A 26,283-nucleotide genomic window follows, 5' to 3' on the forward strand; every position below is an offset into this window, starting at 1 on the left:
TAAATGAATCAATCCCATCAACATTGGTGGTATTAGAATAAATGCGTGTTGAAAGTGGATTTTTTTTTTTTTTTTAAATAAAGAACGCCTTTCTGTAGATATCTTTTATGTTCCCTTACGGCACTTTGCATATATTTAACTCGGGGGCTTTACACCAACAGCTCCTACTTCAAGGTGCTATGTTTTTGTTATGTCAGACTGAAAAGCGCCCAAAAAACAACAGTGCCTTGCTACTTACTGAGTCAGCAATTATCTAGCTGGTCTAAACAGTCGGTGGAAGTTCATGTTTCATGCCTTAATGATATCCATATGACCTGAGCCTACACTTCTCTGAGGGACATTAATGTAAAATGGCAAGGTGTATCATAGCAGCACTGCAAGCTAGTTCTGCTCCCTTAGGAACGCCCCGCAGCGTTTTCCATACCTCTTTTCAAACTTCAACTTTGTGTACAATCCATATAAATTAACTTTGGGAGGATTCATACGGTTCTATGGAACTAAAGACCAGTCCTGCACTAAAGCGGGGCCCTGGTAAATCCAAAGGGCTCTAGGGAGATGAAGAAATCTACCCAAGCACATTATTCTCTTAGGCCAGACCTATAACATTGCCATCATCTTACAAAAGAAAGCAGCTGAAGGAAAAAAAACAAAAAAAAATCCCCCCCACACACAAAGGGGTTCATTTCCTAAATAAGCCTGCCACCAGTGTTCTCATGGATGCCCTGTATTACACAAAGCTTGAGAATGTAAGTGAATACTGCACTGCATGAATTCTGCCAGTGGCTTCACCAAAAGCATTACCTGGGAACAGGCATCTTTAGGGTAAGATGGTTATATTGGATGTTCCATTTTCCAGGCTGGAACTTCCCCAGAAAACGTTGCGCGCTCTCCACTGTACTCTAAAATGAACGTTAAAATATACTATAGCAATCACTGCTGTATGAACCACAATGGTTAACACGTAGAGGCTGAGAACGGATTTCCCTTCCCCTATGTCTCAATCTGGGATTAACATAAGGTGCTTCGATTAAAGTCACTGCTAAAAATCCAGATTAAGGTTTCGCTTGTAATTTTCTTAGAAAGAAAAAACATCTATATATCTTCCAGTGCACTGTCATTTTTTTTTCCTTTGCATTCTGTGCCAGCAGGCTCTCTTGAGCAAATCAGGCAACAAGAGAGTTGGCTTATACTCTTCTTCTCCCCTTTATCCCATCACCTTGTGAACAGTTTTAGAACTGCACACAAAGCTTTGTAAAATAAGCCCGTTTCTCATAGCTTTAAGAGGCCACAGCCAAAACAAACCAACCAACCCACCCACCCTATTTCTGTCCTAACATTTCCTTTAGGTACATCTTCTCCCTCAATTAACTCAATCCAAATTGTTTGAATTAGGAATTGGAAATCTTAATTGGTCTAGACCTTCCTAAAGCAAGAAAGAAGCACAGCTGTTTTTAGCAGCATGGTAACGGTCAGCTGCAACACACCCCAAAAGGCAAATCCAGAGAAAACGACCAGCAGCCTCACAGGCTATTCACATACCTGCATTAACATGGCCACAGTCATAGGCCCAACACCACCAGGGACAGGGGTGATGTAGGAAGCTTTTTCCTTTGCTGTATTGTATGCCACATCTCCTACAACTCTTTTCCCACTGGCCTTTGTGCTGTCTGAGGATTTAAGGAAAAAAAAGCTAGACAGATCACATTTCATCAAAACGACAGAGAAGGCAGCACTGAGTGATGCTCAAGTCTTTCCCTCTGTTGGAGTAACCAGATCAGAAGCTGAGTCCCCCAGCAGTTACAAACAAAAAAAAATAACAGCATGAGACAAAGCTGTTATCACTAAACTTCATTCGGAGCAGACTGTCGGGGCTCATGCAACCAGCAGCCCAGTAGGCACCATTTATTCTCAGGGCAGTTAGATCAGAGGGTCTCTCCCTGAGGATGCAGGTACTTTCGCAATGGCACATGCCATATGGCAGTTTGAAGAAGATGCCAGAACAAATGCAGCTTCTGGTTGCAGAGGGACCAAAACCACAGCCCAAGTCTCAGATCTGTCGAGGTATAAAAAGCAAATGAGACATACAGTAGAGATGTTAGCTGAACCATCCTCTCACAACTCTTGCTGTATTGCTCTGCAGAGACTGTATAGCTTCCAGTTTGAAAGCGATATAAACCAATGGTCTAGAAGACGTGAGAGAAGAAATATAGTTTGCTTGTACCAAAAACCCAGATTTACATTTCCTCTTCCATTCTTGCGGAAATCTAGGCCTCACTATTGAATAAAACCACATGCCTTTACAGAAACTGAAGGCAGAACGTGCTGTGCTTTTCAGTCACTCGCTAGCTTTCTGATGATGGACCAGTAAATACTGCAGCTCACAGAGATCAGTGTCTTGCCAGAACAAACCTCACAGGTAGTTTAAAAGAGCTCCAGCAGAGTAACCTCTTTTCTCTCTGGCAAAAAAAAAATGCCATCCCCTGCTAAGCTATGCAACCTGACAATTCAGAAGCAGCTACAGCGCTTTTTTTTTTTTTCCCCCCCCAGTGGCGACCTATTCACTGGTGACCAGGGAAGCTCAGCCATAAGGAGCAAAAGAGAAAATTCATTAGTAAACTGGTACTGTCATCTAACGAACTCACTGATTTTAGACACAACGTAACAAAAAAGCCAATTTAAGTTTCTCTCCTAGAGCAGCAGATCCTCATTTCAGTTATGACGACTCTAGGGAACTTTTTAAGTGATGTGAAAAAACTGAAGATAGATTTTAATGTTGCCACACTGAAATATTACATTGCATACAGTAAGCGTATGTTTGAACAGAACATAACCAATAACTTGAACATACGTTTGGTGAGAGGGAGGAGTGGAGGAGAAACCAAACTCCTGAACAGCTGATTACAGTAAAACTAAAGAGCAAACAAAAGCAGCTCCCACCAACACTAATTTTTAGCTGCATTGCTACTGACAATGAGCAGTTTGGATGTTTTGCTGTGTTTGTGTTTTAAGCAATGCTCTTCCCTCCCCCCTCCTCCCCCCCAAGTTCAAAGCTTGAACAACGTCACAGCTGTTAGGCAGTGTTTCTACAGCAACTGTCAGCTTTGCTGCCTGAATTGCAGAGCAATCTGGCCTCCCAGCCCAGAGAGCAGTTTAATTAAGGAGGCAAAAGGAAAATAATATAATTTTCTTCCAAGGATGCTAAGCAAGCTTACCAGTCATCCCAGCCAGGAAGACTCCAGCCCCAAGAACGAAGAAAACAAACGATGAATTAGGCACTCCAAACGCAAACAGCCTGATCTGCTACACAGACACAGTGATGAGCCCAAGCCAAAAAAAATGAAAAAAAAAATCCATGCCTCTGCTTCCACACCACATGCCAAGCACTGCTGACAGAAACTTAGGAGCTATTCAATTACCTTTAAAATAATTTTTTTGAAGGAAAGCTCACATCCACACTAAGTACTCATCCTCCTGTTCGTTTAAAAACAAACTAGTTACCAAACATCAGCAACACTAAAACTGTTCCCAGTGCCTGTGCATCTTCCTTGGTCCAACAGGCTCTCTAGCCAGCTAGAACATACGACAGAGAGCATCTAGGGACTTTGAGATCAAAGAAACAAAGGACAGACCTACACACATGGGACAGACAGGTATGATTACCTATATCTTCTTCCCGAGATGGCTGCATGGGAGATAGCTCTAGTCCAGAAGCTGCATTCAGGCTAATAACTCGCCCCAGTTTGGTGAGCCGAGGGCAGGGAACGGCTGCCAACCAAACTTGTGTCAATTATCTTCCTCCTGCACACGTGTATCTGTAACATGTTTCTGGTGGACGTGTGACTTCAAATGCACAAGACTACACATGACCCTCATCTGCACAACATGAAGCCACCTGCTTGCAGGTAGAGAAAATGGGTAGAGAAATGCTGCTTTTTCCGGACATCAGTAGGAATGGTATTTCATGAGGAGTGCAATACAATCTGATCTTAGAGGCCTACGATGCCAGCTTGATTCCCATTACGCGGGGATCTAAACAGAGCATCAGGTCAAGGCTCTCTATGTCTTTCTAGTTCATCTGGCATTTCAATCGCATAGCACAGAGATCCACAGAGGCTGACCCTCTTTGGCTGCTCTCACATCCCAGTGTTCGAGGTGTGGCTGGAGCCACAAAATCCTATGGCATTGGATGATTCTGAACTGGGTTGCTTCCTCTATCACAACTCACAGAAGAACACTTTGGAGACTGTCATTTCTGGGAATATCCTCTGTTCGTTTTCCTCTCCTTTCCTATAGCAGAGCAATTTCTACAGGCCTGGAACAAGGCATCCAGGACATCTACTGGGCTAGTCCTAGCCCCCCAATAGCAGCAGTAGGGAGAGAAAGGCAAATACAATCCAGTTTGGAAAGGGAATACGACACACTTGTCTGCTCTAGGTTTGATGTTTTGAGAGGTCCTCTCTTTCCCTCTCTCTATGCAAAGGGAAAATGAGAAGTTCTGTTCAGCTGTAACACACGCGTATGCAAAGCCAGATGCACCCAAACTGGGTCTGCCTAATCCAGTCTCAAAACTGGGAGCATACAAGCCAGCCTCCATTCAAAAGCAAAACAGTTGCATTTGCTGGCGCTACGTAGCTTTAACTTTTCTAGCTGCAACTTGGCAAATCTGCGTAAGGCTTCTTTGTATGGACATGCCAAATCAGCCAGCCAGCATGATCACCTCTACAGGGACTCCCATTACAAAGACAGGCACATCCAGAAATCTCCTTGTCCTCCAGCTGCAAATCACATCTACACAGGCACCCAGCTACGGTAAGCTGTAAAGCAACTGTGGTATCCCCCTCCCATATTCAAAGCACAGCCACAGCAGGCAGTAATGCTCTTTCTATGCAGTGTTGTAGTTGGAGAAGCTGGCAAACTTGCTGCCATTTTCCTTGCATCATTGTAATTCCCACAGTTCTGGCACTGGCTTCCCAAAGGATTCCACTGAAAACTCTTTTACAACCTATCAGAAGGGGCTAGATAAACTCGGCAGCTTCAGAAAACCACAGAGTCTACAGCATCCATCTTTTTGAAATCTGACAGTTTCTGTGGCACACTATCAAGCCCTGACCACTGAGTCCCACAACGCCACAGGCCTGCCTACTGGCACGTTAACACCGACTAGGCTAGATACACAACAAGCTCAAATCTTAGAGCACTGCCTGAGGCAGGGGAATTGCAAGAAAACAGGGATGTGTCCTCAGAGATGCAGTTCACATCAGGCCTCAAACAATGGTCATACTATCATATGTCAGAAATACAATGGTAGTTTTATTTACAACATGTTAGCGGGGCAGGCTCCAGTCCACTCTGCTTCGTGCAAATCAGAGGTGGCCCTGTGGTTTTTGGCAAGTTGCCTAAGTTTGGGTAGGCTGGCACAAATACATAAAGCAACAAACAGCAACAGTAGATGACTTTTTTTAATTTTAATTAGGCAGAGGACTAATGTTTTTAAATGCAACTCAAATGTCATCTTTGAAGAGCAAGACTGCTGAGCAGTAAAAGCGAAATTTCTTTATATTCCATTAAATAATGGCAACAAAATGACTGATTAATTATGAAAACTACCTTTTAAAAGCCTTGTGGGTGTAGCACAGAGATAGCTGGATGGTGACTAATTTTCCATATCATTCAATATCTGTAATTTGGATTTAAAATGAGGTGAAAACAGAAATTGTCAGACCGTCTCCTCCTCCTTCACAAGGAAAAAGCAGCTAACTGAAAACCTACCCCAAAATCCGTTCTGTTCAAACACACTGCTCTATGCCAGATACTCTTGCAGAATACTCTTGCAGAAGCTGCTTTATCTCAAGACCACAGCCATTCAAGCCTAAGAAGTTAAAGTTCTGGTTCAACAAATCCACAGCTGTCTTAAGAAGACTGCATGCCATTTCTGCCTTTCAGACAGAACAGCTTCATCGGAACTAACTGTGCAAGCTAATGACAGCAAAACTCCATGCTTACAAGTGACAACAGCAGCACGATTTCACTGTGTAGTTGTGACAAATTAAATATGAATATTCTATTGCAATATTTCATAGGCCTCCTCTTCGCCCTACAGATCACCAGCCCCACTGAAGGCAGAAATAAAACTGCTGCTGATCTGCTTCAGAACAGTACTTCAGACCAACTGTTTTTTTGTTTTTTTATTATTTTTTGTATTATTTTTTATTACGGCATCTTCAGGGGTTGCCATCATTACCTAAGACAGAGACTTAAAAAAGAAAAAGGTCCACATGGAAGAAACACCAAGGAAACAGTATCCATGTACTTACTTAGCAACTGCATTTATATACTAATAAACAAATCCTCGCTCTTTATACATTACCCACGCACCTGGCACATGGTTGATTCCACAGTCAATTACGATTGCACCAGGTTTGATCCATTCACCTTTTATCATTTCAGCTTTACCAGCTGCAACCACCAGGATATCAGCTTTACCAACCTATAAAAAAGCCAAATAAACAACTCTGCATCCCACTAGCAGTGGAAAAAGGCAGACCTGCTCCAACAGCAACTCAGACCAGCTTAAATCATAGTGAAACTGTGGGCTCACTAATTGTCATTGGAGGAATGCAAAGGCATTGTCAACAATTAAAAGTAGGCAGCAAGGACAAGTTCCTAAGGCCAGAAATTACAGCCCGTTTTCACACTCCTACCCTAACCGTTGCTAGTCAACACTTTAGAACCTCCTTTGAATTCTTCCATGATTCTTAAGTGGATCAGACACCCTATTTCCAGATAAAAATGAGAGTGTTCTGCATATTCTAAGCTTCCGCCCTTCCATCCTCCCTGCATGTTGAGTTGTTCTTTTTTAGCACCAGAAATACACCCGGCACTCATCAGACAGCAGCCAAGAACAACCCCTGCACAGAACTCTAAGCTGCGCTTCACTTGTAGAGGCAGTCTTGTGTTTATGTCCAAGACTGTGACACATGCAACTCCAGGGAAAGCCAGTTGTAATTCAGCAGCATTATTTGTTTAGACAGTACTCAGTAAGTTTGACAGATCTGGCCATGAAGCTGCTATTAAAAACTCAGACTAAAGCTCATTGTCACTTCTTGTGCTGCTCCATTCATGTTTGTTTAGGAAGCTGCTACCCCATGGATTTTTTTTTTCTTTTAATCTGTGTAAAGGGAGGTACATTACTTTTAAAATTTTGTTAAGAACTAGCACTTATTAATAATAATAAATATTAATAAATATTAATCAACTTAATGACAGCCTGACTGAACAGCAACTCCATGGCACGAAGCTTTGCAGCCTTTCTGATCTGCCTTGTGAGTTATATTCAAATACACCTACCTCCTTTCCAGCTTTAAATACTTGCCTACAGAACCTGGCAGTTTTGATTGCTCAACAAAATCCAAGTAGGTGGCAGCACAGCAACACATGCTATTTCTGTCATTCTCACTGCTAAAGAGGAAAACAGTACTAACTCCCCGTCATAGAAAATAGACCTAAAGGAAATTTGGAGAAGGCCATTTGGTCCAGCATTTCTCAGCCACTAAAATAAAAGGCCACTCAGCCTTTTTGGGGAAGACAAAAAAATACATATATTTGGTAGGCCGCCACTGGCGATTAGGAAGGGATGATTAAACGCTTAGCACTTGCCCACAGAAAACAAAAGTAATTTTACTCTTACAAATACAACCTTCCAATTAAGCAACAAAAATAGCTGGGACCCTCAGTGCCAATAATCCACCCTCCCTCCAGGACACAGCCACTTATATCAACAGCCTTCAAAATCAAGGGCAAGTAAAAATTTAAATACAGCTCCCAAGTAAGCTTTTTCCTCTTGCGTGAATGTAGGAGTTTCCATAGTACAGACCAGTTCTGGTTTGAGTGCTTGTGCGTGAGAATGTGATGCACGCATACATCCCACCTTCAGTGTTTAACTAATGGAAGTCTGAGTCAGCACACAGCGCAAGTCTTGTCTCAACCCAGCATTAACCCTACTGCAGGATAAGTATTCATACAATCCTGCAATGAACAGGACTGGGGATCTGTTTCAGATGAAAAACAGCCCAGGTCCAGTTACTTAGGCAACACAGGGTAGTAACGAGCAGTTGGCAGCACTGGCTTGCAGCAGCTAAAACTGCAGCCTCACACGTCCACCCTCTCCTTACCTCCTCAGCCAGCGTCGAGGTCTTTGAATGGCAAGTGGTTACTGTTGCGTGATTCCAGAGCAGCAGGTCATGCATGGGAGCACCGACAATCTTACTGCGGCCAACCACCACAGCTCTTTTCCCTGCAACTTGGATGCCTGTACCACAGAAAGCCAGTGTTAGGATAAAAGTAAAAATAGGTCAGCGTGCACCCCAGTTCAAATTCAAACAGGTCTGGAGCTTTTAGGTGATCGAAATCTGGCTCTGGTACCTCAGGATACTATTTTTCTCCGGGGTTGTATGCGATAGTGACTTTAAAAATTGGGAGGAAGGAAGGAAGGACAGCTTTAAAACTAGTTCTTTTCCTTTCTGGAATGACAGAGATGAAATGGGGCATCTCAACAAAAGCTGCCATGCAATGCACAAAGGCATCAATGTACCCTGCAACGTGCACAACTTCTCACTGAAGACTAGCACACTCACGAATAATTAAAACATCCTTACCTGTCTGCCTGATAAGTTCCATGCATCCTTTTGGTGTACAGGGAATAAAGCAGTCTCCAAGGTCCCCTCTGGACAGTTTCCCAGCATTGACGCTACTTAAGCTGCATTTTGAAAGAAAAAGGGACAATTAAGATTCCACAGCTTCCAAAATACCAATATTTATGGCTAATCCACTTTTAAAAACTTTTTATTTGATTCAGAATTCAACAGAGGTCATTCAAAAGAAAAAAAAAAAATTAATTCTAGAGCAGCTGTCTGCTCTCCAGTGCTGAAGTCAGCTTACCCATCTACATCCTTCTCAGGTGCAACAGCATTGGTTATTTTCTCCGTATTGATAGGTTTATCAGAGTCGAGTGGAAGCTGCACTATAAAGCCATGAACAGCAGGGTCTCCATTCAAAGAGGCAATGCACTTGAGGACCTACAAGAAGGAAAAACTAAAAACCTGATGGACGATAAACTGAAACAAGACTGATGCAATGGAAAAAAACCCACAATCCTATCTCAATTAAGAGACACACTCAGCGTGTTTAGTTCCTCCACTCAAGAGCATGAATGACTTGCATTTGTTTCTTTTTACAAGTATCCCTGTTAAAGTCTCTTTAAAAACAATAAAAAAAACAACTCAGCTGGTTCCAGTTATTTTGTTGTAAGTTAGTATTTTAGGATAAGCAGGTCTTTTTATAAGATCTGAGGGTAAAGATAAAGTTCATCTTTTTAGCTCAAAACCAAAATTAAGTATTCTTCATTACTATGTCACTCACCTCAGCTTCTGTTGCTGTGTTTGGCAGTTTTATGTGATTAGCACTGATCCCAATCTGCAAATGAGAATTCCCACAAGTTATCTGATTTCTGAACTGACATGAGAGATTGATCTGGACATTCTCTCACTCCAGCCCACCCTAAGGTACATTCTGTCATATTTCCCAGGTCTATCTCCAGTTCCTGTGGCTACAGTCCTATTATCTGGAAATATCACCAATGAAAGAGGATGAAAGATTAGTGCTTCGCCTAGATAGACTGGTCTGTATCTCTACTGTCCCATTTAACTTCTGGAATGAACATCATCATCTTGGCTTGACAGCATACTGCTCTGAAAGACCAAGAGAGGAGAGGCCAGCTATCCCCTAGGGAAAAAGGGATTCATCTATGTTTCCAGTCCTGCTGTAGGGTGTAACGTAGCATTCCGTGATCAACGCAAGGCAACTGCAGGTACGTATCAACAAGACAGGGAAAATAAGCGCATGGCCACGGGTCAGGACAGACAAAATAGCAGTGCTTTAGGCATGTGGAATTTAAGAGTCGATCGATCGCACAAAAACACTGCATCAACCACACTGCTGTTACTGGAACAGAACACATGGCTGAGTCTCAGGTTACACATCTATACTATTTCCTTATAACAACAAATTCAGGCTGGCACTGGTTTCTTCGATACAGGCAGAGCTTAAAAAAAGGCTATTTGACCCTCGGGCTTTTTTTCCCCATGTTCAGACGTGGCCGATCACAGGAGGGTTAAAGAGGCTGGATACTACCTCGGCAGCAGCTTTCAGCTTCATATTAATGTAGAGGTTTGAATCATCCCGATTTCCAACCTAAGGTGGAAAAACAGTTCAGTCACACCACAGAGTAGAGACCCAGTCACAGGCTGAGATGGCCTTAACCCTTGACCTCTTTTTCTGAGCTATACCAAGGAGACAGAGGCGTTCCTGAATAACTGCAAAATACACTGACATAGGCTATAGACGGTCTAGCTAACAGGAAAGCGTCCGTTCAAGCCAAAGGCTGCTAAAGAGAGGTGGTCTGATCTCCTAAATAAACAGCATTTACAGTTATTCAAAAACCTTAGAAACACAGAGCTCTCCAGAGCAGGAAACAACCCGTGTCTCATCTCTTCTGAGAAGTTTAAATGTCTGGTTAATTAACATGATCAGCAGGTGCTTGTAACATCCAATTATCTGATTTAGGTTTTCAGAAAAGTTGGGTCTTTTTGAAACCCAGGAATTTAGAAATTGGATACCTAAGAAAAACAAAACAACAACAAAGCGATACACAAAATGCTTCAAAAGAAAGCAGTAAGTAGAACTGAAGCCTGTAGTTTTTGGCAATATTGGGCAATTACAGTACCACCACGTTTCAAAAGACTGCTTGAATCATCTAGTATGTTTTGCTAAAGGTAAAACTCCTTACAACCACAAGAAAATGAGAGGCAAATGGGGAAAACCCGGCAAGCATACACTTGAAACCCAGTTCCCTCATACTCAGGAGCCATCCCGAGTTCCCACACAAATTACAAGCTGCAGGGGTGACTGACTGTGAGAAGAGGAAATATAAGTGTGTGCAGCGCTGTGTGTCACAAAGAGCTAATTCTCCTGATTTAGACAGCTGAAAAACAGATAGCTGAGAATATCACTATCAGGAGATAAGCTTCCCCAACCATAGACGGTTAGCTTGAGAAAGTCTTGGACAGCCAAAGAACAAATAGGTCAGAAAAGACTAATTACTCTGAGAAACCCAGGCTTGACAAGAACCCAGGCCAACCAAGAATAGACTTCAGTAAATTACTGCCTTCCTGGTAGTGTTATGAAGACAGTTTCCAAGGTCAGCAGTTCAGCAAATTCCACCAAAGTATCCCTTACTACATTTTAAATAAGAGACTTTTTCCCCTTCCTTCTATCCAACTGAAGACAGGACTTCTGCAGAGATGATCTCCCTGAAGCTAATGGAAAAAGAAAACTAAGAAAGAAAGAACCAAATGCATTCTTGGCGCTGAGGGGGAGCGTTCTCTTTGTACGCTATAGTGGTCTGAGCACCGGAATCCAGAGACAGGCACCAAGAGCTCTTCAGGAGCCCCAAATAGTAAATAAGAAAAGAAGCCACTTCTGGAAACAGCCTCTTTCAACCCATCAGTTCTCTGTGGCCACATAGCTCTTCCCTGCTACGTAACACTTGCCACTACTAGCTACCTTCTGATCTAAACAGTTGACCAAAGAGCTTCCATTTTTCACTGCTACAAGGAAAAAAGTCCACTTAATTTTGCCAAACACACAGGCCTAAAGCTTGCACTGACAGGAATGGGCTTTTTCCTCCACAAACATTTCTGCATAGATGCTCGCATTTAATCCAACTTATGACAGACATCAAATCCAGCAATGGGATTTTGCTCCATCCCTGCAGTCAAACTCCTCTTGGCCAGAGCTTCCCCCCACCATGTTCTCACATAACAGCGGACCAAATCCCTTAATAAACCTCCCACCTCTTAAGATTTCTGGGACAAACACGCTTCAGAGCTGACAGACTTTGAGGCTTGCACAAATGCAAAGACTTGGAATACCCTCTACTAGCCCTGTTTCCTGTTCACAGGCAAGAACGTTCATCATTTCACAGACAACAGTCCAAACAGAGAATGGCAAATGTCAGAGGGGAAAAAAAAAAGAAAAGAATTTCTGGGCCCCAGTAACGGGCAAAAAGACGTCACAGAGCTGCGTCAACATCCCACATGGAACTCAGCACTCTTGTTCATTATAAAGCATTACCATTTTGCTAAGCAGTCTTGGTGAAGCTGATCAGCTGCCCACTTACTACTGCAAAGTGACACAGATGTTTTGTAGTTACTAAAGAAAATAATACCTGCAGAATTGCGAGTCCTGGTCTGAAGCCAGGGAATCTCTCCCTCATCTCAGCAACTTGCTTCTTTAGTTTTTCTCTCACTTGTCTGGAGAGGGAGGAGAGAGGAAAAAAAAAACAAAAACAAGGTAGACGTTAGCCAAGGGTCTCAGTTCTCACACAGTGGTAAATCAGGAGTTGAAAAGTCTACATACAGGCAGACTGGCAAATGCAAGCTTATGTCTTGAGTACACAAGTCCCAGAGATCCCCAAATAAGATGAATGCCCATAAATCACTAAGACACTATGGAAGTGTTATCCAAACTATGTACTTTTTTTTTATTTTTTATTTTTTTTAAAAGGTCCACTTTGTGCTTCTCCACAAAATACGGCACGGAAATTCCTGGGACTTCAAACTCTCTACTCAAAAGTGAATCACCTTTCTGTATACACTGTATCAAGTCCACCCATCTGCCACAGGCACCAGTCACAACATTGCCATACGTGCTGTCCTGGCAAAGGACAATGAACCTACAATGGCAAAACTCTAGGAAATGGCTAAACAGGAGGTTCCCAAGGATACATCATTGCTACATTTGGCCAATACTGTTTGTTTCCACTTCCTGTCTTCTTGGTTTAACCTCGCTGGGTTAGGACTGGGCTGTAGGACTGGGCCGCAGTCCTACAGTCACCCTGCCTCCAGTCTGCTTCTGCACTTGCCAGCATGCGTGAGGGACAACGTCCTGGCTTGAGTGCTTCCAAACAAGGCAAAGATTTTTCCATCTGAACACAAAGGAGAACAGGAGAGAGGAGAAGTGAAGAAGTGACAAAAATGAGGTAAACCTTGGTACACAGCTCATGTTAACCCTTCAGTGAAGACACATGTAAAGACACAGTTATTGAAATACAGCTTCAAGAAGGGAGCACAAGAGGATTCAGCAATTAATAGAGGTTAATCAATGGTCTCCTTGTGCTCGTCTACCTTCAAAACAGTAACCACGAGGTCTGCTACCTCCCAAGTGGAACAAGACTTCCCAGACTGGAGAAGATGCTGTTGGTGCCAGTTGGTTACCAGAGTAGAGAAAGCAGTTGATTTCGCCTGGGAGACTGCAATTCCTACCATTTAGGGGAAATTCAGGATGATAAATAGCCAGGCAAGCCAATTCCATCCTGAAACTTCTAAGCTCCAAATCATCAGAAATGCCAGAGGCAAGACGAAAGGGAACTGGGAACAGCAGTTGCTCTGTTGCAACCCAGCTGCAGTGTTCCCAGGGGACAGTCGCATCTGGCCCAGCCGGAAGCAGCCCCAAGGCTGTTCTCGCTCGCCTCTCAGGGGAACCACCCAGCCTCCTGCTACATCCCATGCTGTGGCCCAAATCACACATTTCTCCCGCTGCATCCCAAATCACACGGTCAGAGCCCAACTGCATCTGAGGTACTGGCTCAGAGTATTTCTAGGTGTCTGCTTCTGGCCTAGCTGTTCAAATCTCTTAACAAGAAGCTTTGATAAAAGAGGTTGCTTTTCATCTTTCTGCAGAAATAGTTCCTAGGCTTCCTTTAGCTATCACCTCTGTAAGACTTGACAATAAAACTGACTTTCTACGACACTGTTTTTTGAACTGACCAGCCTTGTCCTATCAGTTCTTCATGCTGAAGTGGCAAAAGTTCATCTGCTGGGTGCAAAAAAAAACCCTACTACCGCTCCCTGCGCTCCAGTTGTAAGCCCCTAGGGAAGGCACTAACACTACTGCTGCTGACATGATACAGCCCAAAGTCCTAAGCAGCCCATAATAACAACACAGTCACTGCAAGCAGTATCAGAAACCCACTGTGCAGCCTCTAAGCAGGTGCTGTGGGCCAGCTCCTTGATGGAGTTATTTCTGAGAACAGCCACCGGTAACTGTGGAGTGGAGGCAATGAGGCAAATTGTTTGCAGTGGAGGCAATGAGGCAAAGCGCGCTGGCCTCTGAAGTGCAAACAAAAAGAAATGCAAATAAATACCAAATGTATCATGATTCATGGCGTAATAAAGCTCTCATAAGGGACAGTCAGCTGGAAAGGGTCTCAGATCTGGGTTTTACTTTTAATCTGGTCTCCTCTGTGGAGGAGACCTGAGGATCTAACTTCCCCTCTCTCCCCTGTGAAGCAGGGCTACGATATGCTTTTACCCCCAGCAGCCATGACTGCTCACATATTATATTGCTGTAATTTTCTGTAATTAGGCACTAGCTCATTTCCACTTCAGCTACAGAAGGAAGGTAACCAACACAAAAAAAAGTGATGCTGCCAGCGCTGATCCGCTTTCATAGCCCTGAAGGCAGAAATCATTTGTTAGAAGGCCATCTAGCGTTAATTAATTACCACTGCTCTCTAGTTACAAGAAAAGCCACAGACACAGAAGTTTGAAAGAAAATTCAGTTTAAAAAAAAGGAAAAAATACTTATTTTAACTCTGCAGAGTGATAAACATTATTACAAAATAATATTTGCAAGCTAGCAGCTATTTAGTGATATGGTTTGCAAAATAAGATTGTGGCTTCTAAGTCTTCAGAAAGACTAAGAATTCATATAAATTATTAACAGCATTTTTATTATCAACATGAGACACTTTTACTTTTCAAGCACAAATCTGCAATTCATTGCACATGGTCGTTCCTCCAAAAGTGTTCCTTCTGACAGTAAGCCCCTTCCTGCCCGCATGCGCTGTTCCACAAACAAGCTCACACTGCAAACAAGGGTCCAGGGTCCATCCAGGTTAAGGACAGCACACAGCTCCGAGCATACAAGGAAAAAGCCAGCTCCAAAGATTAAAGAGTCCGCTGGCCTCTTTCTCCCTAAACTGCAGCAGTCAGCTGAATTTAATTTCATTAAGTGATCTTCCTAGGACAGGATGGATCACCTTCCTCCAGCTCTGCTGTAAGCGGAGGGAGGAACATCCTGTATCCATCCCTGTACCTCTGCAAGCAGACCTTCCTGCCATTCCAATGGGATTCTGTGCATGCAATGGCTCGGATGGTTGGGGTGCGGGTATATACATCCCCAAACTGAGGACAACACCCGGCTACGTTTCCGTACCTTCCAGGGATAATAAAGCCCAGCTGTGTGAGAATACTGTTCACATATGAGTGAACAAAAGCTTCCTTTAGAGACAATGATGCTCCAGAAGATGTCTGCCTCCGAAGAGGAGGGTTTGGCCTCCTCTCCTGGATCACAGTCTTCCAACAAACGCTTCAGAGGTAGTTCAGGTGTTTCTTTTGCAGCCTCCCGCCCTGACAGGGTACACTTTTCTTCCTCAAACACACATCTCACTATTGCAGCCCATGCATTTATCAACTCTAGATTACGGTATCCGCCAGAGGACTTCGGGTTAAAACTTGACACCTCTGTCCTTTCAGGTGGCAGAGGCTGACCTCCTGGACAGTTCACTATACAACCCCAAACATGGCAGCGCATGCATCAGAAGCACTTCTGCTGCAGCCCTCCAGAAACGGCCGTGTAAGCTGAAGGGTTCTCCCTAGGCCCTCCACCACCTTGGTCACGGCTGCTGTCCCTCAGGCACACTTGCTTTTGGGGAATGACACCACTTGCACCACAGCTAGGGGACGATGAAACATGCAGTCTGATTTCCTAATGTCCTCATCCAGGCTTCTGCAGCCTGAAGCCTTCGGAGCACTGAACAGCTGGTTTGAGAGAGCAGCTGGAGTTCCTCACTGAGCTCCAGGTCATGACCTGCCAAAGTACACGCTCAGTGGCGTCTGTTACAGGTATCTCTTGTGCTCCTATGGCCGTTTCTCCCTATAGGCTGCAGCACTGCCCCTTGCTCACTTTTTTGCCACTTGGAGAGACAAGCTTCCCTTTCTGCAAACCACCATGGCACCATGTCCTAACTAGCATAGCAACTGCTTAATCTTCAAAAACTGTAAAGAACCCGTATAAGCATGATTACTCTTTCCATGCCGCAAGCCAGTGTGCCACAAAACAACCTGCTGGGAGCCCAAAGAACAGAGAAGAATCGGAATCAACAGTTACTCTGTAACTCAAGATCAGTTCACAGGAGCCTCTTCTGGGGGGATTCACAGATTGGCCGCCCCAACAGTGTGTCGCTGGGATGGAAACGCTTTGATAAAGTCTACCCAGATGCTGCTTGTAATTCAATAGACGGCTCCATTTGAAGGAAGACACTGTTCAGATGACAGAGCTGGAATCAGTTGACAAGTCTCCTGACCTCTTATCTCAGGTACCACCACCACTGCATGACCTTCTCACACTGTCGTTATCTCCCAAGAGAAGCATCTGCTTCGTTCTACCGCTCCTCCACTCCCAAGGGTTTTAACCACTCTCGTGGTTGTGTCAGCTCAAATACTTGCATGGCCACTCCTCAGGAAAAATATATGAAGATGCTTTTTATTTTTAAAATACAGGTTTTTATACCACATGCAGAACAGTCGACCAGGAAAGGCCACAAAACAGCTGACCTGAGGAAGCTATAATCCATAAGGGAAGAGATAGGCAGCATTTGAGGAACCTCTCAAATGTGGCTGGCTGCCAAAAGAACAATGGAGTTTTAAAAATTCATGCAAAGCAGAGTCTTTAACACTTACACAGAAGGGTTTGCCCCAAACCCATTGTAACACCATCAGCTGGTGGTGGACACCCATGCTGCAACGCAAATCACACCAATCAGAACCCCAAGGCTACTAGATACAACATCCAACAACTACATGATTTAATCACGGGACAAGGGTAACAGAAATAGATGAGGACCCAAACCATGTTTGTGTGGCTGCAAGTACTTGAGACCATACTCCTTATCTACGATGGTTTTTGTTGACAAAACTGGAGGTAAGATTTTCTTCTTTCCTGCCTCTAAAATGGCAGTCCCCTACACGTACTTTCCCTAACAGAAGAAGAAAAGAGCAAGAGTATTAACACTTGGCACTAGTAACCAAAGTACTAGTGGCCACAGTCAAGGCCAGCTGGAGCCTGTTTTTACAGAACAGGGAACGTTGTAATGACTGCAGATAAGTGTCACAGAGGTAACCTAAAGAACCCCCTGCCAGCAACAGAAAGCACGAATGGACCACAAGGAAATGAATAAGAGAAGTTGCAGGATTGGTTAATAGGGATTAGACTATGATTGGGGGGGGGGGGGGAGGTTGCGATTGGGTTATAAGGGGATCAATACAAGCAAGAACTTGTGGGCAAGGTCCTTCTGTGGAGGCACCCAGCTTAAGCTGTACCTTTATTACGCACAACAAACTTTTTTTTTGGTTTAGAAAAATATTCAAAGTTGAATTGGGAGAATAAGCAGAAACTGAGGGTAGAGCCAAAATGGTTGGAGGTGGCAACTGCATAACTCCTTGAAGGTGGCAACTGCATAATGGCTGCAACACTAAGGACTCTCCCTTTCCATGTAACCATCTCTCTGATGTGCAGAGATCATAGCACTGGGGCGCAGCTGCCTACTAGAAGTTTGTTTTATTTTTAAGCTTGTCACCGCTTTGGAGCAGGGTCCTTTTTTTTTTTTTATTTTGTGCTTGTACAGCATCTGATACAATGGGTTCTTGCTCATATCTGGGGCTGCTCAGTGGCATAGGACTGTACTGCACCACGCAATTCACATTAGCTTAATAAATCCAAAGCGTGGTATCTTTGATGCATGCCTGAAACCTTCTAGGTAGGATCTAGAAAGCCATATCTCACAAATATGGGAGATTTTTCAGTTCACACTAGGCTCAGTTTGAGTTTCCAAAGCAGCTCCATAAAACTGTTCAATCCCACTCTGAAAAAGCTAGGTGTTGTCTCTACTGCACTGTTACCTCCAATTATAAGTTTAGCCTGGCCATCACTTCATCTAGTACTTCTTTTACCTCAAAGCAAGCACTAGGTGACCTACCCCTCAGGGCCGGGTGGCGTGTTCAGAGTTCTCCCTGCCATCACCATTTATCAGCCACTAATCCAGACCAGGACTGCTGATCCATTCCTGGTGCTATTCACCAATTCAAGCCAAACCCAAAGCTTTCAGTGCATGGGGCGTTTTCTAAACCTAGGCTGCTTTTGGGGAAATGACTGAACACACTGCTCACTGCAGCGGACCTAAGCTGCAAGAAAGAGCTACTCCGAAGCTTTGCTCTGAGCATCTATTTCAGATACAGAAACAGAGAGGTTTTATCATAAATAAAGAAGTTTGAGCATACTGCATGTTCATTTCTCCTAACCCTCCACGTTCTGTACACTTAAAGCACTGTCCTTCTCATTTGGATTAATTCATTATTTACTGTACTGTTACACAATAACTCATCCTTTGCAACTCATTTGCTCATGAGGAAAATTGTACTTGCAGCAAAATCGAAGGCTGAATTACTGAAAAGCTACTCAGAGATATTGTGAAAAGTCACTCAGAGATAACTACCCAGCTCTCAGTACCTTTTGCAGACTGTTCAGGTATTAGAGGCTGTTTCTACTGAAAGAAACGGCCTTAGCAAGAGACGCATTAACTTAAACATCAAAATCCTGCACACACAATAGTGGCCTGCCGTCCTGCATGCTGTCCTCCCCATGCACAGCTTACAACCATATTCACTAATCTCCCAGGTAATACTTAAAAAAGCAAACAAACAAAGAAAAACTGAATACGATGATTTTCTTTGGACCTTTTCTGAGCCCTTCAAGACTTTCTATGTACAAACTAGCCTTATGTTCTCAGCGAGTTTTCCTTATTTCCCTTATGTAGGGGTCTGCTACACAGGAACAAGGAAGCACACTCTCTCTCTCTCTCTGCTTCTCTTCTTCTCTCTTTCTCTCTGTCATACACAGACACACACACAATTTTTCCCTCTCTTTAAATACGTTTCACAAAAATAAGTATGTCAGTATCTACCTGATTTTTTTTTTTTTTTAATAACTGTCATGACTCCGAATTAGGAACTTCCTTCACCTCTCTTTGTGGAAGAGGTGCTTGGTGGCAGGAGAAGACAATACACAATACTTACCAGTTCTCATTTAAAATACACAGAGAAACCTAGAATTTTGCAGCTGGTACACTGCTGATAGATTCACCTCACCTGATAATATACGACCGACTTGCAAACAACCCCTTTTATTTGGTTAGAGGATAAAGTAACAGACAAAAATACTCTACAAGATAGTCACTGAATAAGCCATTCAGTTGACTATGAAGTCAGGAATATCCTCTTTATAACAGACAATTCAGTTGAAAATTCCTAGAAAAACCACACGCCTATCATTTTTTCTATTGACAGACTCTTGGCCTGTGGGTGCATTCTGGACAGTAAGAGTTCTCTGGATCACTATTTCTCTAGAGGATCTGGAAGAAAAAGATATCTGCAGGGTATATAGTCCCTTTCCTCATACCTCCTTGACGTACTCTACTGGCAAAAAGAAGAAATACTTAAGGCCCAGTTTTTGTAGAGCACACTATGATTTTGCTATACTGGACATAACCATAGTAGGAATAAATAAACTGAAGAACAACAGTTGTACAGTTGCAACTATTTTTCCATTTCTTATGGTCTTCAGGACTGGATGCCTCTGAGATATGTTTCAGGCAAACACTTCAACATTTCATTGGAAATGACATAATCCTTTCTCCTCTATGCACGTACTAAAAGCATGTGCCTTTTCCCAGGTATTGGCACATCACAAAAGTCCTAATCTCTGAAGACAGTTGCTAACGTAATTTAGAAAATAAGCAGCAGCAGAAGTGAAATATCTCCCCATTGTATCTATAAATGTTGAGAAAAAAAAAAAAAAGACAAAACACCATACTGCCAAGGAAGCTAGAAGTTTTACAGTGAATGCTCAGGCTATCTATAAAACATACTCATCCTACCTAAGTTGCTACCTTTCCTGATTTCTAGCCAGGCTAAAATTGCAATAACATGTACCTTGCGAGTGCCTACTGCACTTCAAGAGCAATTTCTATGCCAGAAGAAGCAAATCTGCAGAAGGCAAATCACTAAGCTCTACCAGTACCAGACACAGGGCAGGCAGGATTCACTGGCTTCAAGACTTCCCAGAAGCACGATGGTCCAACGAAGCACACAAGCCAGAGACGAAGCACACAAGCCAGAGACGGAAGTACCCAAGCCATCATTCTAGTAATTGGCTCAACAATTACAGGGTGAAAAAACACGTGAGCAGCCTTTAATCACGGATATTCAGATTCCAAACAGTTTAGGCCTAGTTTTTAGGAATGCTCCGCTGTCAGTCGGGGGTAGATGTGTTGTTCTCAGCAACGCCTAAAAGCAAGCCCTCCTTAACATTGTCCATGTTTTAAACATTGTCCGCGGATTAACTTATCTTGATTCAAAAAGGTGTGACCCACGCTTGCATAATATGAAAACAGAGACCTATCGAAACAAGTTCCCGACTCCTGCCCATAAAGGATCCTTAAAGCGCTGCACAAATACCTAAGGCTAGAAATCACTTCGCCGTTTCACCTCGCCGCAGGCCATCATCCATGCAGGCGCCCACCTCCGCGCCCAGGAGGATGCTGAGCCACCCCAAGGCCTTCCCCGGGGCGGGGGCTGCCGGGTGCCACAGAAAACCAAGCGGACGAGATAGGCCGAGCTTCTTCGGGGCCGGCGTGACAGCGTTTCAAACATTCCTGAAGATCCTCAAGAACACTACTGCTTCTCTCTAGGCTGCTTAATAACACCCACCGCTCCCCGCCAGGCAGCCCGCGCTGACCGCAGCGCACACCCTCGGCCGAGGCCTCCGCGGCCCCCTCCGCGGCCAGCGCCCGGGACCCCCGGCCCCGACCCGGGGCAACCGGCGCCTCCGGGCGGCTCCTTCTCCCTGACACACGGGTTTCCTCCACAAGCACCGCTCTCCCGAAGGAGAAGGGAAAACTCCCTCCGCACGCTGGCGGCGAGGGCAGCCCCGGCCTCTCCCTCCCCTCCCCGGGGCGCTGCGGCGGCTCTCGCAGCCCGTCGCCCCGCTACGTACGCGGAGACTATCTTGCCGCTGAGGATCTCGGCGGGGGCCATGGTGAGGGCGACGGCCGAGCGCGGCGGGGATCCCGGAGCGACTGCGGGCAGCGCTGGCCCCGCCGCGGCCCTACTCCGCGCCCCACGTGGCCACCAACTTTCGGCGCGGCCGCGCAAGCACCGCCCGCGGGGCGGCAGTACCGCCGTGCCGTGCCGTGCCCCTTCCCCTCCCCTTCCCCTTCCTTTCCTCTTCCCTTCCCCCTTCTCCTCCCTTCCTCGCCCCGCCGCCGTGAGGCGCCGGCCCGGCCGCCTCCCGCCGCTGGGCTGAGGAGCGCGGGCTCTGAGGCGCCGCGAAATGGCGGCCGCGCCGCGCTGCGCGCCCCTGCTGTGAGGAGAAGGGGCCTGGGCGGGACGTGGGGGCCGCAGGCGCTGTGAGAGGAGCGGGGAGGGTGGAAAAGCAGCCTCTGCCTCCGCTCGGGCGTTTCAACGCGTTTGTCCGGCAGAAGGTCACCCAGCTCGTCTAATCGGCACAGAAAGAGGGTAGCGGAGAGGGGGGTTTTGGCCCTAAGGTTCAGTGAGGTCTTTGCGGGTGGTAGAAATGAGCTCCCAGTGGCCTCTTCCGAGGGACGTGCCTGCAGTAAGTTATCCCCTTGGGACCGAGGAACATGTAGTTACCCATCCAGCTGGCTGCTCAGATGTGTGTGCTTCTCCATGCCTGCTGTTACTTCTATAACCAGTGCTTTTCCTTATTCTGCAGGTTAGTACAGACATTTTAGGACCTTGCTGAGAGAATGAACTTTCAGTGGTTTTCTCAAGCACACAGCAAACGTGTGGTGATGGTCAAGCCAGAGCTGGAGACGCGAAAAGCAGTCACATGTCACAGGTGAGGCAGGCTTGCCCAGGCAAAGTGAAGTCAGGACCCAGAGAAGTTGAGGAGCCCATCAGTTTTTACCACTAAGATCTAGCACACGGTCAGAGAAGGGGCCAGTATGCAAGAAACCCCGGCTAACAAGGTCAGGGACAGGGAACTCGCAAAGTGCCCCCCCGTAACTTAGATTTTTGCTTCATATAGGGCTTGGAAAAAGGAAGTTCATTCAGTCCTGCTGCAAGGTAATCATTTCACAAGTGGGTTTGGGAACTGTCAGGTTTTGAGAAGGGAGAAGTACAAGCCTCTCAGGCTCCCTCTGGGACACAAAGCTCTGAGATACACGTATGGGTCCTTCAGCCACAGAAGCTTTAGGATTGCTTGTCTGGGATTCTAGGAGGGGAATAAAATCCATACATAGTTCAAAACTTGTCTGAGGGTAAGGCTTTTCTCCTTTGATTTCCGTCCTTCCATAGCTATGGCTCTTTTGCCTTCCTCCCCCCCCCCCCCCCAGCTTTCATTTTAGCGAGGAGAGAACTCGCTGTCTGTTGAGCAGTCAAAGCATCTTAAGTTAACAATATGTTGCAATTATAAGACCAGAGGTTAGAAATTTCTCTTTAAAAGTGACATGGAAAAGAGGTAAAATTTTGCATTTTGGAGCTTTTATATGCTAAATAGAAAAAGCTAGAAAGAACTTCTTTCATTATATATTCCCTTTATTTCCCGGAGCATTCCAACAGTTGTAAAATTATACACTTAAAACTGAGATTAGACAATTAACTGAGAGAAGGGATTTTTTTCCTAGGCTGCTTAAAATTCTGTGCTTCGTTTGTTTTTGCTGTTGCCTTTATCTGAGCCCTGAATGAACTTTCGGGGGAAAAAAACCTATGTTTTTAGAAGAATTCAGAAGACACACTCCTTTGGTTCAGGACAGCAACAGCTTACAAAAACAAGCTTTGCCAACCAAGATTTGACACTTACAGTGCAAAAATATCAGGCAGGAGAAGAAAAAGAAGAAATCCATCTCGTTCGGATGACCTGATTTGCACAGTGAGCAGAAGCTGGTGCCATCAGGAGCTCTGGTTTCCTACCCAGAGTGGCTAGCTTGCATGATTTGTGTGTGCGTGTGTTTGTGAGTCTTATAGCATATGCTAGTTTTCTCAGTGTTCCAGCTCTTGAAAAAATGTGTTCAGGAGAAATTTTAGATAAAAAGGTAATTTTTTAGCTCTCACGGTGGCAGATAAAATTTTGAAAATGACCTGAATGTATTGTCTAAAAAATGAGAAGGGAAGTAAAAATAACCCTAAACAACTTCTTTTTCTTATTTCATGATTTTTAAGCCAGACTCATTTTTGGGAATGAATTTTAAATGCTTATGCCAGAAAATCAGACTTACTAAACTGCTTTTTATCATAGGAGAAATATCTTTTGTATTCCTAAATTTTCTCATTAGTCAGGCACGAAAGCTCAGATTGCTGCTCAGAAGTTGTGGGTGTCATGCCTTTATGTAAGAACACCTTCTTTAATGTTTAATCTTGATTGTCATCCTGAGGTCAAAATACTAGGAATGGGATGGGACCCTCCCCATGGAAGAGGGATTGGGTGATGAGAAATGGCTGAACAGACCCCTCTGCTCAATTCATGTCAAAGCTGTATCCAGCTCATAAATGGCAGCAGAAAATTTGGGGCTACTATCATGTAAAGGAAATCGCAAGGAAGCACAGTGGCAAAGGAGACAAATGTTGTGAAAATATGTAAAAAGTCGAGAGCGATGATCACTGTTTTATGCTTTGAATACACTTCTTTTGACCATGTTAACACAAAAGGGTGAGGAAAAAACCAAAAACCTAATGCCATGATAAGAACGGAGAGCTCTGAGTGGTCTGTGTTGTACCAAAGCAGACTTATCCTCTAAAGGCTGTTTGTTAGGATGAAGAAGGATAAAAGCAGCCGCTTCAGGGGAACGTGAAGCTGCAGGATTTCTGAGATGTCTCTGCTCTGAGCGCTGCCCCAGGACAGTTGTTCTACTTCCCTCACCTCCCAGGCATCCTTGGGTTTGCAGCTCCCACAGTATGACTGTTTACCTTTACATCCACCCCCCTCTTACCTAACATGTCAAAAGTCATGAAGGTTGCTCTTTAAAAAAACCATGAAGCCTGCAGAATCCACGCCAGAAAGACTCTCTGTTACTGGTGAGCTAACAGCTGAGCCTGTGATTGCACAGAGCCCCAGAAGGTGCAATTTGTTCTGAGGAACTGACCTTTTATCAGCAAACTAAGGAAGAACGTTAGAGTGTGCTTTACCCACCAAGTAGAACAGTTAGGACAGGGCATCTTTCTATCCCAGCTTGCTCACTTCCAATAAAGGAGGAGGAACAGAAAAGTAATTAGCTTCATGAACCTGGGTAAGAAAAAAGATTTGGAGAAAGTCTATTTGCTAGAGCATGCTTCAGAAAAACAGTATTAGACTTTGATTCTTCAAACACTTCTGGGGAACCTTTCCAGCTCGGAGATGTCACACTGAGCAAAGCAGGATTGGTTAAATGAATGAAGTTACTCAATGTTAGAATAGGTTAGAACATAGCTTACCTCCTGTGACGTTGAACACAGCTTAGTAGTGGGGTAACAGTGATACATTTGAAAACGTGCTATTGGTCAACTCTCGCTTTGGTCAGATGACGGAACTTTGATGCAAGGCTTGAGATTGACCTCAGTGTACACCCTTTGAAATAGACCTCATTGCTATGCTGTGTTTAATATAATATTAGCTAATGTGAGCTAACATTTGTTCCGTCACAAAGTGTTTCCTAAGGATTATTATCCCCTGATTTGTTGAGCTATCTCAGGTTCCCCTTCCTTCTAAGTGGATACCTCACAAAATGTAGCAAGTTGGTGATGCAGTGTATTGCCAGACAGTCACTGCAGAAATGGCTGTCCTGAGTTGAGGTGCTGCTTGATCTCTGGCTACCTACTGATGCCTTCTGCTGAGGGTTTCTGGTCTTATGCCTGAACTGGCAGAACAGGGACTTGGAATGCTTGTCATCAACTTCAATGCAAAGGCAGCTAGATAAGTCAAATCACTTCCACTGTAGGTAGTTTTACCTACAGTGAATTGATTAGCTATAAAGCAGGTACTTACATTGTAGATTTCTCTGGCAGGGATGTAGAGCTGTTTTTTTTTTTTGTTTCTTTTTTTTTTGGTTGCTCTTTTAGCTAACCTCCTTTAGATACATCACCTTACCTTCATACAGAAATCTTCCAACGCTTCTCATTGAGCTCTCAGGAATCCTTGCAGAAGAAAGATGTCTTGTTAACCCTTTGAAGAATTTTGTGTCGCACTTGATTCCTTTGGGAACTGCCACAGCGCTTTGTAAATTTGGGCCCTAGGTTGTCCTGACTCTTTGGAGTTACGAGATTATTCACAGTAAACAAATCATTTTCTAAGTAGTCCTCTCTCTCACGTAATAACCATTCCTAATATTTCTACAGCATGCTGTGGCACTCCATGCAGTAAACAAACAGCCTAATTTACTATCCAAGCCCCCTTCTGAGTAAAGTATTACCACGTTTTCCAGATAAGGTAGCTGAAAAAGAAAGATTAAGTGATTGCCTAAAGCCAAATAAAAAACACAAGCAATGTTCTTGAAATTAACTGGCTTGTCATTTCCAATTCCACCTTATTTTTTATGGCTAATAACTTTTAGTGGCTTGTGGCTACATAGGACTTCCCTTTCTTTTTTCCAACAGCAGAATTTCGCAAGAAGACTATGAAAAATACATTCCTAATATTACTTTTCTGTAGAAGTAACTGCTATACCAGTTCCACCTTTCTATCTATGTAGCAATTGTAGCTGCTACACAGACACATGCAAGGGATAGGCAGAGAGAAAGGTGAGTTTCAGGACTGAAGGTAGGAGGAAGATGTCCAGAAGATAATCTGTCTATTACGACTTAATATGCACAACCTCGCAGATAATTCTCCCAGCCGAAGAGCGGACATTCTTGGCAGAGCAAGGTAGCGTCACTCTGCTACCTCTGCAAGAACCTCCTCCACAAGGAAGCGCTAGCTATTCCTGATGAGAACAAGGTATTCTCTGATCCCAACAATTCTGTTGCTGCAGTGTCCTGCAGAGAAAGGAGAAGGCTGGACAGATCCTGAGAAGTCGATGATAAGGGAAGTCGAAGGCTGGCGTGAAGCCAGCTTTCCCAC

At 44.3% G+C, this 26,283-nt stretch overlaps 2 protein-coding genes across 4 annotated transcripts in view; one reads left to right on the forward strand and one right to left on the reverse strand.

The window, feature by feature from the left end:
- Nucleotides 1-21,582, reverse strand: part of MTHFD1 (methylenetetrahydrofolate dehydrogenase, cyclohydrolase and formyltetrahydrofolate synthetase 1) — a 45,962-nt gene extending 24,380 nt beyond the window's left edge. The window contains exons 1-10 of the mRNA XM_068947327.1: nt 21,229-21,582; nt 12,284-12,368; nt 10,189-10,248; nt 9,418-9,471; nt 8,938-9,074; nt 8,655-8,755; nt 8,172-8,308; nt 6,376-6,487; nt 1,540-1,667; nt 802-899 (exon numbers count right to left, since the gene is read on the reverse strand). Of these exons, the coding sequence (XP_068803428.1) occupies nt 802-899; nt 1,540-1,667; nt 6,376-6,487; nt 8,172-8,308; nt 8,655-8,755; nt 8,938-9,074; nt 9,418-9,471; nt 10,189-10,248; nt 12,284-12,368; nt 21,229-21,269 (953 nt within the window). The 5' untranslated portion in view covers nt 21,270-21,582. The remainder of the gene's footprint in view (nt 1-801; nt 900-1,539; nt 1,668-6,375; nt 6,488-8,171; nt 8,309-8,654; nt 8,756-8,937; nt 9,075-9,417; nt 9,472-10,188; nt 10,249-12,283; nt 12,369-21,228) is intronic.
- The window catches only part of ESR2 (estrogen receptor 2), a 91,761-nt gene continuing 86,936 nt past the window's right edge, over nt 21,459-26,283 (forward strand). For all 3 annotated transcript variants that reach the window (XM_068947329.1, XM_068947330.1, XM_068947331.1), the window contains exons 1-2: nt 21,459-21,596; nt 21,967-22,092. The gene's annotated coding sequence lies outside the window, so the exon portion shown is untranslated. The remainder of the gene's footprint in view (nt 21,597-21,966; nt 22,093-26,283) is intronic.

Source organism: Struthio camelus, chromosome 5 (assembly GCF_040807025.1).
Source record: "Struthio camelus isolate bStrCam1 chromosome 5, bStrCam1.hap1, whole genome shotgun sequence".
Classification (NCBI taxonomy): Eukaryota; Metazoa; Chordata; class Aves; order Struthioniformes; family Struthionidae; genus Struthio; species Struthio camelus.